Consider the following 18,525-nt stretch of genomic DNA (forward strand, 5'->3'; position numbering starts at 1 on the left):
CCCCCTCCTCCCTCTCCCTTTCTCCTCCTTGTCCTTCTTCCTTTTTTTTTTTTTGAGACAGAGCCTTGCTCTGTTGCTCAGGCTGGAGGGCAGTGGCATGATCTCGGCTCCCTGCAACCTCCACATCCCAGGTTCAAGTGATTCTCGTCTCCTGAGTAGCTTGGACTACAGGCACACCTGGCTAATTTTTGTATTTTTAGTAGAGACAGGGTTTCACCATGTTGGCCAGGCTGGTCTTGATCTCCTGACCTTGTGATCCACCAGCCTTGGCCTCTCAAAGTGCTGGGATTACAGGCGTGAGCCACTGCACCCGACCGTTTCAGTTCTTCTTTATCTCTCTCCTGGATTTCAGAAACTGCCTCTTGTTTTTCCAGTCTGACTTTCCAGGTTACACACCACGTGGCTGCAGAGTGATAAGTTGAAAATGCAGATCTGATTTTTGTGATCACTGTGTTCAGAATACCTCAGTGATTATGTTCTTAGAAGTTCACATTCCTTAGTGTAGAGCATGACCCTCATTATCCTCTCAGGATAGAAGGCTGGTCTTCTTCCTAGATGTGTGTCCTACTAAACTGGCCTCTCTTCATGGACTAAACTTACATTTTTCAAAGCATAGCATGCATGTTTATTTACCTCTGTGACTTTGCACCTGTTTTCTTCGCCTAGAATGGCTTCTCCTCATCTTTGTCATCTTTTGAGACTCATTTCAAGTGTCTCTTCCTCTGAAGCTTCCTCACCGGTCTTAGCTCATATTCATCTCCAGCTGTGTGCTTCCTGAGTTAAACACTTTTCCTGCTCCACCAGACACCTTGAAGACTGGGCCTTGCTTTACTTAGCTTTATATCCTAGGTGCTTCCCACAGTGCATCAGCCATGGTGGTGTCTCAGGAAAGGTTTCAAAGGATGAGTTGGTTCAAGCAAGCACATTATTTCACTTAACTGTCACAAATATATGAATTTTTCTTGGTATTATTAATGTTCTGATAATCAGCTAGTCACAAACCGTGATAAAACACCTTATTATATATTAAGTTCTAAAAAAGAAGTTTCTACTTTTTGTATAACACATTGCTAGGAATAATATAATAATACTGATTTTCCCCATAAGAAAAATAATGCCATTTGAGGTTGTTTCTCAACCTGAATATAACATCAGGTATTTCATAGATCTGATCATCAATTCACCATTAAAACAAGGAACATAACTCCTTTAATTCAAAGTAGAAAAAACTGTTCAAATTTCATAAAATGGACATAGATTTAATGCCTTCATTGATTATGCAAGGGATTCCAATGTCTTCAGAGGTCTGCTTTTAGCATAGAACAGCTTTGATACCGGAGCACTTCCTATTGGTTACACACTGAGCTTAGCACTTTAAAAGCATTATCTGGTTTAATCTCCTCACAGCAGGTCTATGAGGTATGTATTTTCCCCCTCATTTTGTAGATGAGATTGTGGCTTAAAGAGATTAAGCTGCCAAGCCTAACTTGCTAGTTGAAATACACTTTGAACATAAAATGAGCAGGGATTTTCTCTCTTAATTGTAAAAGGATTTCTGTGATTAACAGCTGGATCAACAGTGATATTTTATGGATTTTTCTACCTTAGTAACGTTCTGAGAGAGAAAAAAGCAGGTCTTTTAGTTATATGTATTGAATATATTCAAGCTTTAAAGAGCTTACTGTGTAATGGAAAAGAATAGGCTAATAGAAATATATTTTGAAATTATTTAGTCCTTCCTTCTGTGAATTAAAGTTGTTTAAAATTATAAAGCATAATTTTACAAAGTTTTCTCAAATACTTAGGAAAAAATGATTCCAAGGGCCTTGGTATTGGTGAGGTTTTCACAAGTGTTTAGGAAGTTCTCACAGGAATGATTAGGACTTTCCTTTAAGCTAGTTTTTTTTTAAAAGTGATTTTGTCCACATGAGATGAGCTGTAACACCTGGTCTTGAATACAGTAGTGTCTTCTTTTTCAGCTCCTTGACAGCAATGGTAGTTTCACACTGGAACTGCAAGAAGATGAGCTGTTCACACTCACCACTCTCACCACTGGTCGCAAAGGCAGCTACCCGCCTCCTCCAAAATCCCAGCCCTTCCCAAGTACCTATAAGGATGATTTCGATGTTGGTGAGTGTTTTTCACTAAAACTTAACTTGGTGTTGATATTTAACAGTGGTGGGTTGATTTCTACCTATCAAACTGGGTACATGATGGAGCGGCTGTCAAAAGCACATTTATTTAACTCCTTAATCTCATGTGTGGTAAAAGGAGGCTTAATTTTCTGTATTGCTTTGTGGTAAATGTAAATTTGAGGACCCTGTATTTTTCAGTTTCAGAAAAAATATAGAGTTCGTTGTTAGAATGAAAATTATAATTCTAATTTTTTTTTTGGTGAAACTTAAACTTTATAACTTTGCTACTAACCCATTAGCCATTACTGACATCTTCCTTCTGTGTGGAGGTTAAGACACATTCATGTCTTTCTGCAGTGCTAGTGAACTTATGGGCAGTTATGTAGTCTTGGGTGATCTAACTTGTTAGATACCATCTCATGCCTCAGAGTTTTTTATTGAGATCTCTTGGTTTTCTAAGAAGATCTGTCCTAAAGTTGCTAGAAGACCTTTGGTTATAGGTGATTTAGGAAAACCACTTGAAAAAAAGTTAGAAGATGTCAGTGTAGTTATAGTCCTAGTCAGTAAGTAACAAAATTTGTTGACTAGTCGGTGGTGTTCTATAGGTTTCTGGGCCTCACAGATGGGTCAGGTGGCTTCGTAATCTGCTCCTAAAGTCTGTAGCAGCAGGAGAGTAATAGGGAGGGAACTGGCATTGCTGGAGCATCTCTTAAACCTCCTGTTGGTTACAGAGCTGCTTGTTCCACCAAAGATGGACACTCCTTTCACCCCTTCCCAGTGACTGCTGCAGGGTCTCAGCTCCCTTTCTCAGGAAATGATCTAGTTGGCTGGAGTATTGGCTTTTTGAACTATGTAGTGGAGTCGTCTCAGCTATAATACAGACAACAGTGACCCTTAGCTTGGTGGTTTGTTTTTCTGCAACTGTTTGAAATATCTCTCTTAGATAAATCCGTTAACTTTGTGAAATGCAGGGTCTTTGCAATCTGTTGCTCAGCTGGTTCAGCAAAGGTGACTTTTGCCTTCATTAAGTGAGGAATCTGTGTGGGCTATAGCCTAGTTAATGAGATTGAAGAACTTCTGCCAGCACCAAGAACAACATTCTGTGACCCTGAAGACCAAGAGGCAATTCTAAACATTCCAATCTAAAATGTAATACTTATGAGCTATGATATAAATTCAAAACTAAAGTTAAATATTCTATGCCAGGCTCTGGAGATACTTGATAGGGTTCTAAATGTCTCAAATGGGGCAGTGAATGCAAAAACACATGGAAAAGCATGAGATGGAAATAGCTATAAGATATAACAACTAAAATTTCTTCTCTACAGCATTCATTATTGTAGACTAGTAAAACTAAAAAGGGATTGATAACTTAGGTCCAAAGCTGGTTTTGCTCCCGTTTAGAAGTAGAAGAAAATGTGTAAATTTTAAGCTTGATATAGTAAACCTTTCTCATGCTCTTTTGGCAGATGATTGTGACCCATAATTTGGAACCTTGCGTGACAGATAATAGAAATAATAAAGCTTATTGAGCCCCTGCCGGGTGCTGGGTTATATACATGTTATCTTTTCTTTAATTCTTTTGTCCTCTTGCAAACCTAGAAACGAAGAGACTTTAGATGCAGGGCAATTAAATAACTTGTCCAGGGTGACTGACTTAAAAACTCATGACCTTTCCTCTATGCCAAATGCCTGTATTAAATATTATGCAGCATTTATATGTCAAATCCATCATCCTGATATTTAGTAATGATGATACAAAAATTCATATATCTTTATTAGCCTGGGCCCTAAACTTTGTTTTTTTTTTTTTTTTTTTTTTAGACGGAGTTTCACTCTTGTTACCCAGGCTGGAGTGCAATGGCGCGATCTCGGCTCACCGCAACCTCCGCCTCCCGGGTTCAGGCAATTCTCCTGCCTCAGCCTCCTTAGTAGCTGGGATTACAGGCACGTGCCACCATGCCCAGCTAATTTTTTCTATTTTTTTAGTAGAGACGACGGGGTTTCACCATGTTGACCAGGATGGTCTCGATCTCTTGACCTCGTGATCCACCCGCTTTGGCCTCCCAAAGTGCTGGGATTACAGGCTTGAGCCACTGCGCCCAGCCAACTTTGTTTTAACTTTATTTATTTCAAAACTTTCAGAAGTGTTTCAGATATACTGTAAAATATCAGCAAGGAGAGCTTCTGAAGGATTTGTTACTAAACAGAATTTCTTGTGTTCTGGACAGATTACCCATTTTTTAGTGAAGCTCCAAACTTTGCTGATCAGACTGGTGTATTTGAATATTTTACAAATATTGAAGACCCTGGAGAGCATCGCTTCACACTACGCCAAGTTCTCAACCAGAGACCCATTACATGGGCTGCCGACGCATCCAACACAATCACTATTATAGGAGACTACAACTGGTATGTAAAATTGATGTTCTCTATGTGGACCTGGCTGAAATACCCTTGTAATATTGTCAGGTACATTTTGAAGTGAAGAGTTTTCAATAGGCCTCCTTGTCTAAGAACCTAATTGATATGTAATATGTAATAAAAAATTTAGAGTTGAATATTATGATGATCACAAAGCTGCAAATTGTTTTGCTGCCTCAGTGTCCTTCACTCATATTTGCCCTATATAATAGTGATTATTACAGGAGAAATTTTATTTCAGTATAAAAACTGAGGACTTTTGGACCCAATTATAATTTAATATTTATAAATAGACTGATTCGTGAGATGTTTTTGTTTTGCTGATTTGTTGATCTCGTGTTGCCATCTAGTGGAACAATCATAGAATTACACTGTCTTAGCCTTACTAAAAAATCTATTTACCAGGTGACAGTAGATGGCAATAGTAAAAAGCAGATTAGCTTTAGTTGACTAGTGAATTTAACTTTTTATTTAGGCATCTGGTAAAGAAACTAGTTATATTATTCACGTAAAATATAATGCCAAACTAAAACTTTCCCTTACCCTTTAGTTTAGTTACAGAATTTCTATGTGCTGACTTATTATACCTGTCTTATGTATATCTTTTCATTTTTTCCTGCAACTAGCATGATTCCACTGTGGAAAAAAAATACAAACATTCCAGGTTTAGAGCTAGTACTAATAATACCAAGCTACCAAACAGCCATATCCAAAGCTTGGAAACTAGAGAGGGAAGAGAAAAGAATTCTGAAAAGAGCCTTGAATTCCCTGTCTGTGGAGTGTGCAGAAAGTCTTTATGCCTCCTGAAGTGCCTTACTCCCAGTTAGAAATCCTGATTCTAGTCCCAAGCTCTGACATAAGTCTCAAGAAATTTTTAGTTATCTTGAGTCCCTGGAACCCTTATAGCACTATGAAGAGTTATTGAGGTTTAGTGAAGAATTCTTTCCTAATTTAGGATGACATTCATGGCTTGTGTTTTTACACAGCAGAATTTCTGCTTGTCCCATTGTCTCTGAGGTGAAAACTTTACCTAGATTTTCTGATTATGGTAGTGGAGTTCGTGACATCTTCATTTGTGACTGCTGGTCTTATTGTAAGTCCAGTGGCTGGGTTTAAGTATACAAGGCACGGGCCCCATTGTTTTGATCTCCAGTTTTGAAATTATTGTAGGAAACTTTTAACTTTTCTGTGACAACCCCTATATCTCGTGCCCATGAATATTATAGAGGGTTCTTTGTAAACTCAAACTCTCCTATTTCTGGCTCAGACTCCAAAAAGATTTAGAAGCCCCTTAATTGTAGTATAGAATGAGATATAGCACCATCCAAAGTTTTACTCCCCTAAATCTTCATATATTTGAAGATTTTACACAATTTAAATAGCAATACTCAGTTTTTACTAGGATCTATTGCAGTGGGTAAGGAGGTGGGGAAGAGAAATGGGGAAGGCTGTGGAAGAGAAAGAGTGACACATTCTGAATGGAAAGGAATCAGGAAGTGGCAATTAAGTGTGTCAAGAAAGGACTGCTTTCATCTTCTGAAGTCCTGTTTTCAGCATGTTATTGCTCTGCTCAGGCAGATGCAGTCATTCTCTCCTGCTACCTGTGTTTTCCACTTCTAGGTCTGATTTCCAAAACCCTTTATAATTTGGTCTCATCTCTTATGCATTATTTTCCAGTATTCCATCCTCTATTTGAGGCAGCCAGATCTGCTCAGAGGTCCACACAAATCCCTTATTCATTTCCGTTGTCTGGCTGCTGTGCCCACTTATTGTGGGAAAAGGAGGGAATAAAAATTGGGTAATATTAGGCACTTTGATGGATTTCTCACGCAACCACTTCATGGTGGAGATATCATCATCCCCACCTTGCAGACTGAGAAACTGCATCATCTTTGGGGTAAGATTTACCCAAGATGCCACTTGTAGGTGACAGAACCAGGGCTAGAAGCTGGGTCTGTATGACTCAGTAGCCCATTCTCTTTGGAATACATCTTGCAACCTCATTTTAATCGTCTTCTTCCGAAAGGTAGGAAATGGGAAATTTGTTTAATTTATCTGTAGTGCTATTTTAGTAAATCTACTCTTAATGTGTGCACACTACCCACAGGTTTTAGAGTTGTGTTTTGAGTAGAACTTCCTCTCTTATACCTAGATTTAGTTATGTACCAGCACAGTAATTTGATTATACAGGTAGATTGTACTATAGCTGGCTACTTCTATCTTGATAGTGTGCATTGATTGGAGTTCTTTAATGACAGTCACAAAATTACCTTTCCCTGCACACAGCTGAACTCTCTCTTTGATCAAAGTTGCCTTATATGTTGGCTAGTTTTTGTTCTTTCAGCATTACTGAGAGATTGTGGCTATGGAAGAATAAACCACACTTTTATTCCATTTCATGATTATCTACAAAATTGCCTGGCAAGTTCTGATGCAAGAATCATTTATTGTGGAATGTGGTATATAAAAATGGAAAAAGTTCGATCTTTTCTCATTCCAGCTCTAAGTAGAATAATTTTGGGGTGCTGATGATATTTGTAGCACTTTCAAACTTGTGATGAACCAGAAGGGAGGTGAGGAATGTAAGTACCAGTGTTGATTGCTAGTGGTTTCATGCTGGTGATAATCAGTGGAGAGAAAACTTCCTCTGATATCAGAGGACATGAGAGACTGGGCTTGAATTACTTAGCATTTGATCTTCCTGTAAAGTAACCCAGTTCTGCTTAGATAATTAAGTGTGGATTGTCCTCACTGTGTACTGTTGCAGGTACTTTTGTAATATTTTCCTCTATGTAGTAAAATGTGACTGTGCAAAATTCACTGAAAAGACGCAGGAATGTAAAGGCCGCATAATTCTAGATCTCCGTCCCCCCAACCCATTTCCGGAATAGATTTATTGGTGTTTCCAGTCTTACACGAGATTTATTGCTTGATTTATGACTTGGTTGTGTGCAAGCTTTCCTGTTTCTTTCCATTTCAGTTAGATACTGAGTAGGAAGTGAAATATTTTCAGAGGTCATGTTGGTTTGGGGTTGCTGTAGCATCCCACAAGGAAAGTATTTTACCTGGTAGCATTTGTAAGAGGAAACTTGGAGGAGAGCTCACTGTAAAAGCTCTGGTAGTCCCTAGATGGCTGAATCTTTTCCTATCTTTGATAGACTCTCGTGGATCAGTGAGCCTAGAACCAGGATTTTATTGCTTCCTTATAGACAGATACTTCATATGGGAAAATGGTTCTCAAAGTCGCATGCCTGGACAAGCAGCATCAGCATCACCTAGGAATTTGTTAGACACGCAAGTTCAAGGGGCTGCACCGGATCTACTGAACCACGCTGTGGGGTAGGGCCAGTGAACTGAGTTTAAGAAGCCCTCCTAGAGAGTCCACTCTGGGCTTTGCAGAGAAATAATTTTAGATCTTTTCTTGTGGAGTTTTAAAGTTTTGTTATATTTAAATGTGAAAATTGGCCCCAGAGTAGCTTATGTTCTCCCAGAGGCTCCTAGCATTGCCTTCATTGCCTCTCTTTGTTGATGGAAATTTGAATAAACACTTTTCCTCAGAATTGTATGGAACTTTTACTTTTTATGTGTTCATAGACAATAGTGGCTTTTTAAAATACTGAATTCTTAAGATGAGAAGTTTTATTTTAATGAAATGTTTTCTCAAGAAACGTATAACTATTATTGTCCAGTAATCATTTAAAGAGACAATGAAATGACTTAAGTCATGTAACATTTAAAACTGTTGTCAATGAAGTTTCTTGAAGCCCATCTCTGCTACAGGCACAGGCTCAGCCAATCACATTCTCACCTCAGTTAGAAGTTTGGAAGCATGTGCTGTGAAATGACATATCTGTACTATGTTAGGAAGGGTATAGTTTAAGAGAACTAATCAACCATTTTATTTTTCAGGACCAATCTGACTATAAAGTGTGATGTTTACATAGAGACCCCTGACACAGGAGGTGTGTTCATTGCAGGAAGAGTAAATAAAGGTGGTATTTTGATTAGAAGTGCCAGAGGAATTTTCTTCTGGATTTTTGCAAATGGATCTTACAGGGTTACAGGTGATTTAGGTAAGTGACCTTTTTTTTTTTTTTTTTTTTTTTTAATAACATATGACTTACCATGGGCTATGTTACTATGAGCAGCTACTTGTTATTTGTGGGAGTGATAAAAGGGCTCAACCCAAGGTGCTTGGACATCTAATTGGGAAGAGATGTAAGCAAATACTAAATAGTTTTCAATTATAGAAAGTTATTTAATTCCTAGAGAAGCGGCAGCTCTGTGAAAGAGGAAATAATTGTACAAAGCTTTTTAGGGTATTGTAGAGTTGAGCTGGGCTGTGAGGATAGGATTTGCATAGATAACATCAGAACCCTCTGAGGTAGAGGTGGTAGGGAGAGAGTGCTTAGGAGGCACCATAAATAAAAACAAGAGTATAAGAATGTTGCTGCTGTACTTATGGAAATACAAGAAGAGGGATTGATCCACTTAAAATGGAAAAATCTCATTTTTGAATTTAGTTAATGCTTGAAAATAACTTGACTTTTCTGAGTCATCTTTATAGCCCTTGTGTTAGGTAGGATGATATTTTATACAGAATGGGTGCTTCCAATGTGTTCAGATTAAACTGTGTTCACTTCAGATTGGTTTTGGTATACACCACTTGTTTGAAACTAGACCTTACTGGCGATGTGGTGACTTTTCTTGATTCTCAGTCTCTTGGTTTTCTTCCTGCCTTAATTAAAAAAAAAATTTGCTGCTTTTTGCCTTGATTCCATAAATAAAATAAAAATTAAAGAGGAAGAAGGTAGTAAGGCTATTAGAACATGAGTTACATATTCATAGCATTACCAATCTAAGTTACCTCACTGATATTGAAATTGAAAACAGAGAGCCAGAGAGGTTAATTGACTTGCCTGTGGCTCAAAGCTAGTTAGTGGTAGAACTGGAACTAGGAATTTAAATCCGTGTCTGCAGTCCCCACTGTCTGTTTTAAACTGCCTACTTGACACTTTATCCTGGGGTTCTCATAGGCATTCAAATAATAGTAATTCAAAAAATTAACTTACTATTTTCTCCCTCTAAGTTATTACTATTACCATGTAACCAATTAGACTGGCTGGAAATTTTATGTTCTCTCTCTTTTGTCTTCCATATTCAATCCAGTCATGTATAAATGTATACTTAAACTATAGATGCTAACACCTCATACTGTCACTGGCTTTTCAGTTTATTTCACTGGTTCTTTGGTGAGCTCACATATAGTATATGACTCAGAGTGGGATCTAAGTATATGCTATTAAATGCATGGCTAAACGAAAGATGTTTTGGCTTAATTTAGTTGTAGATCTGGGAATTAAGGGACATAGACCTCTATTAAGGCTGACTTTACTACATACAGATGCCACTTGAGAATCGCACTAAGTTGTATGATTCTGTGACTGAGATCTCAAACATGTAACTATTAGGATAATCTTTTTATGTTACAGCTGGATGGATTATATATGCTTTAGGACATGTTGAAGTTACAGCAAAAAAGTGGTATACACTCACATTAACTATTAGGGTAAGTATTGCTGATTGGAGGATATGGAGGTAAAATGCTCTTTTGTTGTGCCTAAGTGTGACATGTAATGAAGAGAGACAAGGAATCTGCCTTGGTGCCAGGAAACTACTCATCCCTAGGATGGTTATGTGTGTGAGCGGAAAGGTAACCTACGTGAGAACCATCAGCAGTTGACTTTATCAGGTCACTATTTTTTTTTTTAATTTGTTTTTGTTTTTTTAAACTGAGGCATAATTGATAAAGTCAATAATTGAACTATTTTTTCAAGTTTGCTTGAACTAAGACTGTACATAGAGCTTATAGTTGTAAGCAAAGTCATACACGTTTATTTTTGATGGTTAAGAATAATTTGGTTTTCAATTATAAGCATAGTTTTTTAGAAATTGGTTTGCATGAATATTTTTGTCCAGGAAAATACCAGATTAATTTTAGTATAATATAAAATGTTCCTCAAAATCACTGGGTGATCATGAGTTATTACTTGACAGTGCTTCCAAAGGATGCTGTGCAGGGAAGATTTTTATGTATGATGTGCTGGTCTCTCCCGAGATAGCTCTCTCACAATTTTGTTTAGGCTGCAATAGAAATTAAAAATCAGATTCCAATAACTTTGGAATTTGTTCTCTCCTCTCAATCAACCACCAGAAATGACACTACTATTTTTTATTTTTTTAGCATTTGCAGTATGTATATTGAAGATTTGATTTGGGTGTAGCATAGATTATTTAACCATACTACACTAGCCAAACTGTAGCCATTTTATAGCAATTATAATAATATTCACTATTATTGAATTCAAAGATTTTTTTTCCAAGCTCATAGGTACGATTTGTATTTCCTTGATAAGGGAACTTGCACATCTAATTTTATTGGTTATTTGTATTTTCTCTTCTCTAAAATTGCCTTTTCACTTCTTTGTCTTTCTGACAAATTTATGTGAACTTTATATGTATTCTAGATAGTAACCTGTTGTCTGTTGCATATGTCACAACTATGCACTTCCATCATGTGTACTTTAATTTTGCTTATGATATTTTTGATGATTATAAGTTTTACATTTTGATACTGTCAAATATTTCACCTTTTATTCATTGCTTTTGTGTTTCATGTTTTAAATAAGGCCTTCTTGCGTCTCAAGGTTAGAAACATTTTTTTCCCCAAAACTAAACAAAGTTTAGGATTTATTTTTATGTGTAAGCCTTTAATACATCAAAAATTTATTTGTGACTTGTAAGGGGAAGTATTAAATAGAATTTTTTGAAAAATAGATAGCCATCATTTATTATAATAGACTATCCTTTTGCCCATAATTTAAAGGTAACAATTAGCATATGGTACATATGCTTGTTTCTGAACTTTTCTCTATTCTCCACATTGCTATTTGTCTCTTATTATCCAAAATCACACTTCTAATTGTGTTCACATTCTAAAAGCTTTGATGATACGGTTACTCCCTTGCCTCCTTCAGAGTTTTCTTACCTGACCACTTGATCGAAAACAGTGCCCTATCTCACCTCTGTCTCTTTTCTGTTGCTTTATTTTTCTCCAAAGCTTTTATGCCAAGCTGACATCACACATATTCTGTTGATTGTTTATGCGTTTATCCTATTCCCTTCACTAGCACATAGCTCCTTTAGTGACAGGCCTTTCTACATATTCCTCACTGCCGGCTCTGTAGCACCTAGAAAAGTGCCTTACAGCCAGGCAGAGCAAGAGCCCAAATAATGCCTGGTAAATGAATGAGTGGATATCTGGTGGGGCAACTTCCTCATTGTTTCTTTTTCAAAATTATCTTTGCTATTCCACTATATATATTATTCGATTTGACTTTTTAAAAAAATTTTCAATTACTTGAAAATGCTGCTGGTATTAAATTGAATTTATACTTCAATTTGGGAAAAAATAACTTTTTTTTTTCTGCAATAATGTGTTTCTCCATGAGCAAACACGGGAACAAAAGCATGCTATGTTTCACCATTTATTAAGATTTGCCACTATGTCCTTCAGTTTTATTTTTTGCACACTTTTGCTTAGGTTTGTTTTAGTAATTTTCTGAGTTTTTTTGAAATCATGAATGAAATTTAAAAAAAAATTTTTAATTTTCTTTAGGTACTTTGCATACTTGGTTAAAATATCAACAGGACTTTTTTTTAAATTTAAATATCATTTTTTGAGAACATCTACTTTTTGTGAACAAAAGGGTATGAAGAGAAGGCTCATGGGCTCTTACATTTTGTGTGTTGTGGATCTAAATATATAACCCTCTAACATTGTGCTTTTCCTATGTGAATATGTTTTCATTTTACTGATTGATATTCACTTGTTAATAACCACATATAACTAACTTCTTTATGGGCATTAATGCTTTATATCATCAAGCACATCTCTACCCATTAAAATTGAGTTTTGTACAATATGAACAACCCTTGGTAATACTAAGTGAATGTGTGCTCAATGTTCTTATTCTTTTTTTTTTTCCATTTATTTATTTTATTGCATTTTAGGTTTTGGGGTACATGTAAAGAACATGCAAGATTGTTGCATAGGTACACACGTGGCAGTGTGATTTGCTGCCTTCCTCCCCATCACCTACATCTGGCATGTCTCCCCTTGCTCTCTCTACCCAACTCCCCACCCCCCACCGTCCCTCCCCTATTTCCCCCCAACTGACCCCAGTGTGTAGTACTCCCCTCCCTGTGTCCATGTGTTCTCATTGTTCAACACCGGCCTATGAGTGAAAACATGCGGTGTTTGATCTTCTGCTGTTCTGTCAGTTTGCTGAGAATGATGGTTTCCAGGTTCATCCGTGTCCCTACAAAGGACACAAGCTCATTGTTATAGACTGGACAGGGAAAATGTGGCACATATACACCATGGAATATTATGCAGCCAACAGGACTTATTGAAAACAGCTGCCTCCTGCCTCACCTCCTGTTCCTTCTTCTTGACCCCCAGTCTGTGTTCTGTACTTCTGATACAGCCACTCTTCACTACTTTAGCTGTTTCTTCTGGTGTGTCTTTAATATAATATGATTCATTACTTTTAGAAATTAGCTGTTGTGTTGCCACTGGGCTGGATAGGACTTTGCTGGCTTGCACCCACTTTACTCCCTTACTCCTATTATTTTGTGTTTCATCAACTGTAAGCATTCTGCTGCTTAACTGAATCTCAACTTTTTGCCACATACTCTGAGGGTCTTCTCCAATTGTCTGCTCTAAAGTAGTCTGTCAGGCATCCATTGTCACCTTGACCTGCTTTAATTTTTACATGCTACTATCCTTTAGCTCTCACTGTGTGTGTGTGTGTCTGTCCATCTCCTTCTACTAGAAGATAAGCTCCATAAGAGCAAGGACCTTGTCTTTCTTATTCATCTTAAATTCCCAGTGCATTAAATAGTGTTTGACATATAAATCTTTTACGCATAAATGAAAAAAACAAAACATCATCTTCTATGTTGTCCATATTCCAAATTATAGCTAATGTGAGGATTTTGTCACTGACCATCAGCCACCTGTTGAATTCTTCTCAGCACATGTCAGGTGACTTGTCCCCCGCTCTGTTTCATGGTGGGTAGCCCAATGGACTTTGAAGTCTACTATATTTTATGTTGCACAGCTTCAATTTTCCCCTCCATAATATCATGAAGAACACTTTTCTTATGAAGATTCAATGAGAAAATATATATGAAATTTTGGTGCCAGATATGTGATAAGCACTTAATGAATTAAGTTAATATTCTTAGGAGTAAGAGTGTTTGAAACCAGACAGACAAACATTCATATTTCCTTACTAACACATACTGAGACTTCTAGCAAGTTATTTCTCCTCTTTGAGTATCCGTTTCCTTATTTGTAAAATGGGGATAACTTCTGTGAGGTTGTTTTGAGGGTTAAATATGTTTTATTCTTTTATTCAACACATTTTTATTAAGCCTGTACTGTATGCACTTTACTAAGTCCTAGGGATACAGCAGTGAACAAGACAGACAAGATTCCTGCTCTCTTAGAGCATATATTCTTCTAGGACAGGGGTTGGCAACTTTTTCTGCAAAGGGCCAGATAGTAAATATTGTGGGCCATGTGATGTCTGCTGCTCCTACCCAGTTCTGCTGTTGCAGTGAGAAAAAAGCCATAGACAACAGGCAGATGAATGGTTGTGGCTATGTTTCAATAAGATTTTATTTACAAAAAAAGTTGGCTGGCCTGTAGGTCATAGTTTGCTGAGGCCTATCCTGAGACAGTTAACTTGTAAATAAGTATATACATGATTATGAAAAAAAAATAGTCATGAAATAAAGTAGCTCTGTTACCCCTATTCTGTAACCAGGGAGGTGAGGAAAGACCTCACTAAGTAGGTAGTACTTGAGTGCAGACCTGAATGATGGGAAGAACAATCTGAGCAGACCACCGGCTGGTACAAAAGACAGGTGTAGCTGACATTGTGTGAAGAGCAGCCTGGAGGCTGGGGTGGCTGAAGCCTGGGGAGCGAGGAGAGATGAGGTCCTGTTAGACAGGTTTTGTGCTTAATAGGCTTTGTGTTGTGAGTCCCTTGGCTCAATATTAATATTGAGTGTTTCATGGCAGCAGAAGATGTTCAGTAAGCACTTCGAGAGCTGAAGACAGCTATGCAGATCTGTAGTCCTAGGAATGTGGTTCTCAATTTGGAGCTAGGTGACTTGGAGTAAAAATCTGTGACTTTGAGTTTTAATTTATTCCTTTTTTTCTTTTTTTTTCCTAATAAAGCAGAGTTTAAATTTATTAAGCCTCAGTGTTTCCATGCATAAAATAAAAGAACTAAATTAAAGCCCGTTATTATTATACTTCTAAGACTTAAAAGAAGATTTATTCTGGTTGTTGGCCCAGTGCTTTGAACTTTGAGCTCTTTGCCTTTTGAGAGTAGCTAGTTTTAAATGATTGGCTGTTAGTATGCTGTGAATATATACTCATAAATATATGATCATAAAGATAATAAGAGCTGAGATTTGTTGTTTACCGTGTGCCAGGCACTGAGTTAAGTGGAATGGCAACCTTCTGAGGAAGTTGTAATTTTTTCTTTCCCTGTCAGTGACCAGTAAGCTGCACCTTGTAGATCCCTCCCTTCTTCTACCCACCATACCCTGCCCCATCATCACTTTAACTGGTGGTTACTGTTTTTCCCGCTTAAGGGTAGGAGCTTCATATGGCTTTGAAGTAATATTCTGTTCATGGGAACAAAACACAAAAACTAAGGTTAATTATTTTTCTTCTGGCTGGGCAGAGGCTCCTTAATGAAAACCCTAAATGGGCAGTGTGGTAGAAGCAGATGTTTTGGCACCAGCGCAGTCAGATCTGGAGAGCTGGTGGCTGTTAGCCACAACACATGTACATGTAACATTTTTTTAATTTTAATGAATTTTTGTCTAAAACTTTATAATCATGAAAAGTTTTGCAATTTTGTTGGTTTTACATTTTGGTGGAACACAGGAAATATTGAGATATTCCTTGTACATTAGGAACAATTTAAGTAGGTAGGTAAGAATTTCTTCCCAGAATTTTATTTTGTATTTTAAACTTTTGCTCAAACTTGTAGAATTGTGTTTTGCTGTGTTAAGTCTTGAGTGACAAGTACATTTGCTCCACTAAGTAGTGGGCCATACATTATCAAGAAACAGACTTCAGGGGACTGTTTTCATATGGTTTCAGGGAATGTGTTTCTCTCTACTCTAGGGTGGTTTTGCCTCTGGCATGCTGAATGACAAGTCTCTGTGGACAGACATCCCTGTGAATTTTCCGAAGAATGGCTGGGCTGCAATTGGAACTCACTCCTTTGAATTTGCACAGTTTGACAACTTTCATGTGGAAGCCACATGCTAATACTTACAGGGCATCATATAATACTCTGGATTTTCTTCCCTTCTTTTTGGTTTTGGTTCAGAGCCAATTCTTGTTTCAATGGAACACTTTGTGAGCCTTTCGGGGCTAAAAATAATGAAGAGTAAATGGGGAGAGAAATGTATTTTTAATTTATCCTGTGGAAGATTTTACTAGAATTAATTCCAAGAGGAAAACTGGTGAATCTTTAACATTACCTGGTGTGTTCCCCAACATTCAAGCTGTGCATTGGTTCTATCCTTGGGAGTGGCTTGAGTAATATAGACCTTGAAGCCTTGCTGCTAACACTCAGGTTGCTCTCTTCATCTTATTTGCAAATGATCATGCAGATGGCAGCAACTTGATCATCACTGAGATGTATTTATGGATGCTGACCATGTGTCCATGTGAGCTAATGTCTTCAGCACAAGATGATGCTGCCATAATAGAAAGCTGAAGAACACTGGAAGCAGCTTTATGAAAACCACTTCAACCTGTTATGCTTTATGCTCTAAAAAGTATTTTTTATTTTCCTTTTTAAGGTGATATTTTTGAAATGCAGGATAGGATGAGTGGGATGATTTTAAAAATGCCTCATTAATAAACTACTTCTAACAGTATTTCTGCAGTAATAGAGATTAGCAGATTAATTGGGTTATTTGCATTATTTAATTCTTTGATTCCAAGTTTTGGTCTTGTAACCATTATACTCTCTGTGAATGTTTTTTGAGGTAGCTAGAAGAAGGAAGAAAACCTGATCTAGCCAATGCTGTTGGAGCCACTGCCTCTGCCTCGTCTCATTGTGCTGTGGTCTGTCCTCACATGTAGCACTGGTAACAGACTCAGACAGCTGATGAATGCTTTTTTCTACTTATGTGTGAAAGGATAGGAGTACTTAGCCATTTGCTAACTCACAGAACTAGATCATCTCCTAAAATGTAGTTACTGTTTAAAGTCCAAATATGTTTATCTTTAAATATATGTGAGCATGTTTATCATGTAGTATGATTTATGTTAGCACTAATGTGGCTCTAAGTAGCAAATAAATTATTCATATGGGTAAAGTAAATCGAGTTATTTATAAGAATTACTCATTGAACGAATTCTATGTAAGAGTCTAACATAGGCTTAGCTACAATGAAGTTTTGCATTGCTTTGAAGACAAGAAGCTAATTACTAGAATAAATAAGATTACAGAGAAAATTTTTTGGTTAAAACCAAGTCTAAGTTATTTCCAGCTAATGTATCTAATGATTTTTTTAAACTAACATTATAGAGGCATAATTTATTTACAATAAAATGTTCCTACTTTGAGTATACAATTCAGTGAGTTTTGATAAATAGATATACCCATATAACCAATATTCCAATCAAGCTTCAGAATATTTCTATCACCTCAGAAAGTTCTCTTGTATACCTGTTCCGTCAGTTCCTTTCACTCCCAATCACAAGCAGCCATTGATACAAATTCTATCACTATAGGTTAGTTTTCTTTGTTCCAGAACATCATGAAAGTGGCATCATATGCTGTGTATTCTTGTGAATGGTTTCTTTCCTTCAGCATAATGCTTTTGAGATTTGTCCATGTTCTGTGTGTCAGTGGTTTGTTCCTTCTTATTTCGAAAGAGTTTTCCACTGTGTGAATATACCACAATGTTTCCTCTCCCAGGTTTCCACTATTACAAATAAAACTGTCTAAATTTTCAATCTTTGTGTGAAATATATTTGTATTTCTTCTGGATGAATACTGAGGAGTGAAATTTCTACGTCTTATGTTAATTATATGTTTATAAGAAACTACCAAATTGTTTTCCAAATGTGTGGTTTTACACTTCCCTCAACAATGTTTAAGAGTTCAAGTTACTCTGCATTCTTGTCAGTGCTTCATGTTGTCATCCTTTTTGCTTTTAACCCTTAATTGTGGGTGTATAGTATATACATTTCTCTGATGACTAAAGCTGTTGATCAGACGTCTTGTCATGGACTTAACGGACATTTATATAGTTAGTTTTATGCAATATCTACTCAAATCTTTTGCTCATCTAAAAAATTCTGTTGTCTTTTCCATTGAGTTGTAAGGGCTCTTTACATACTCCAGATACATGTTTTTAAAAAATGTTTTGAAAATTATTTTCTGTATTTCTGCAAACAACCTGATGGAATTTTCATTGTTAATACATTTAAATTATAGATAAATCTGGGAAGAACTGATATCTGACTAATATGGACCCTTCAAATCCTTTTTAAAAGTTATACCTTTTAAAAAAATTTTACTTTAAGTTCCAGAATACATGCACAGAAGGTGCAAGCTTGTTCCATAGGCATACACATGCCATGGTGGTTTGCTGTACCTATTGACCTGTCCTCTAAGTTCCCTCCCTTCGCTCCCCAGCCTCCAACAGTCCCTAGTATGTGTTGTTCCCCTCCCCGTGTCCATGTGTTCTGATTGTTCAGCTCCCATTTATGAGAACATGCCGTGTTTGGTTTTCTCTTCCTGTGTTAGTTTGCTGAGGATGATGGCTTCCAGCTTCATCCATGTCCCTGCAA

General features: G+C 37.0%; 1 protein-coding gene across 5 annotated transcripts in view; it reads left to right on the forward strand.

Moving 5' to 3' along the window:
* GALC (galactosylceramidase) overlaps positions 1-17,685 on the forward strand; it is a 65,188-nt gene extending 47,503 nt beyond the window's left edge. For all 5 annotated transcript variants that reach the window (XM_032287695.1, XM_032287700.1, XM_032287696.1 and 2 more), the window contains 5 exons: positions 1,980-2,130; positions 4,367-4,547; positions 8,469-8,632; positions 10,052-10,128; positions 15,835-17,685. In XM_032287695.1, the coding sequence (XP_032143586.1) occupies positions 1,980-2,130; positions 4,367-4,547; positions 8,469-8,632; positions 10,052-10,128; positions 15,835-15,981 (720 nt within the window). In that variant the 3' untranslated portion in view covers positions 15,982-17,685. The remainder of the gene's footprint in view (positions 1-1,979; positions 2,131-4,366; positions 4,548-8,468; positions 8,633-10,051; positions 10,129-15,834) is intronic.
* Positions 17,686-18,525: the final 840 nt, after the last annotated feature.

Source organism: Sapajus apella, unplaced genomic scaffold, assembly GCF_009761245.1.
Source record: "Sapajus apella isolate SASKATOON/1434 unplaced genomic scaffold, GSC_monkey_1.0 scaffold20, whole genome shotgun sequence".
Lineage (NCBI taxonomy): Eukaryota > Metazoa > Chordata > Mammalia > Primates > Cebidae > Sapajus > Sapajus apella.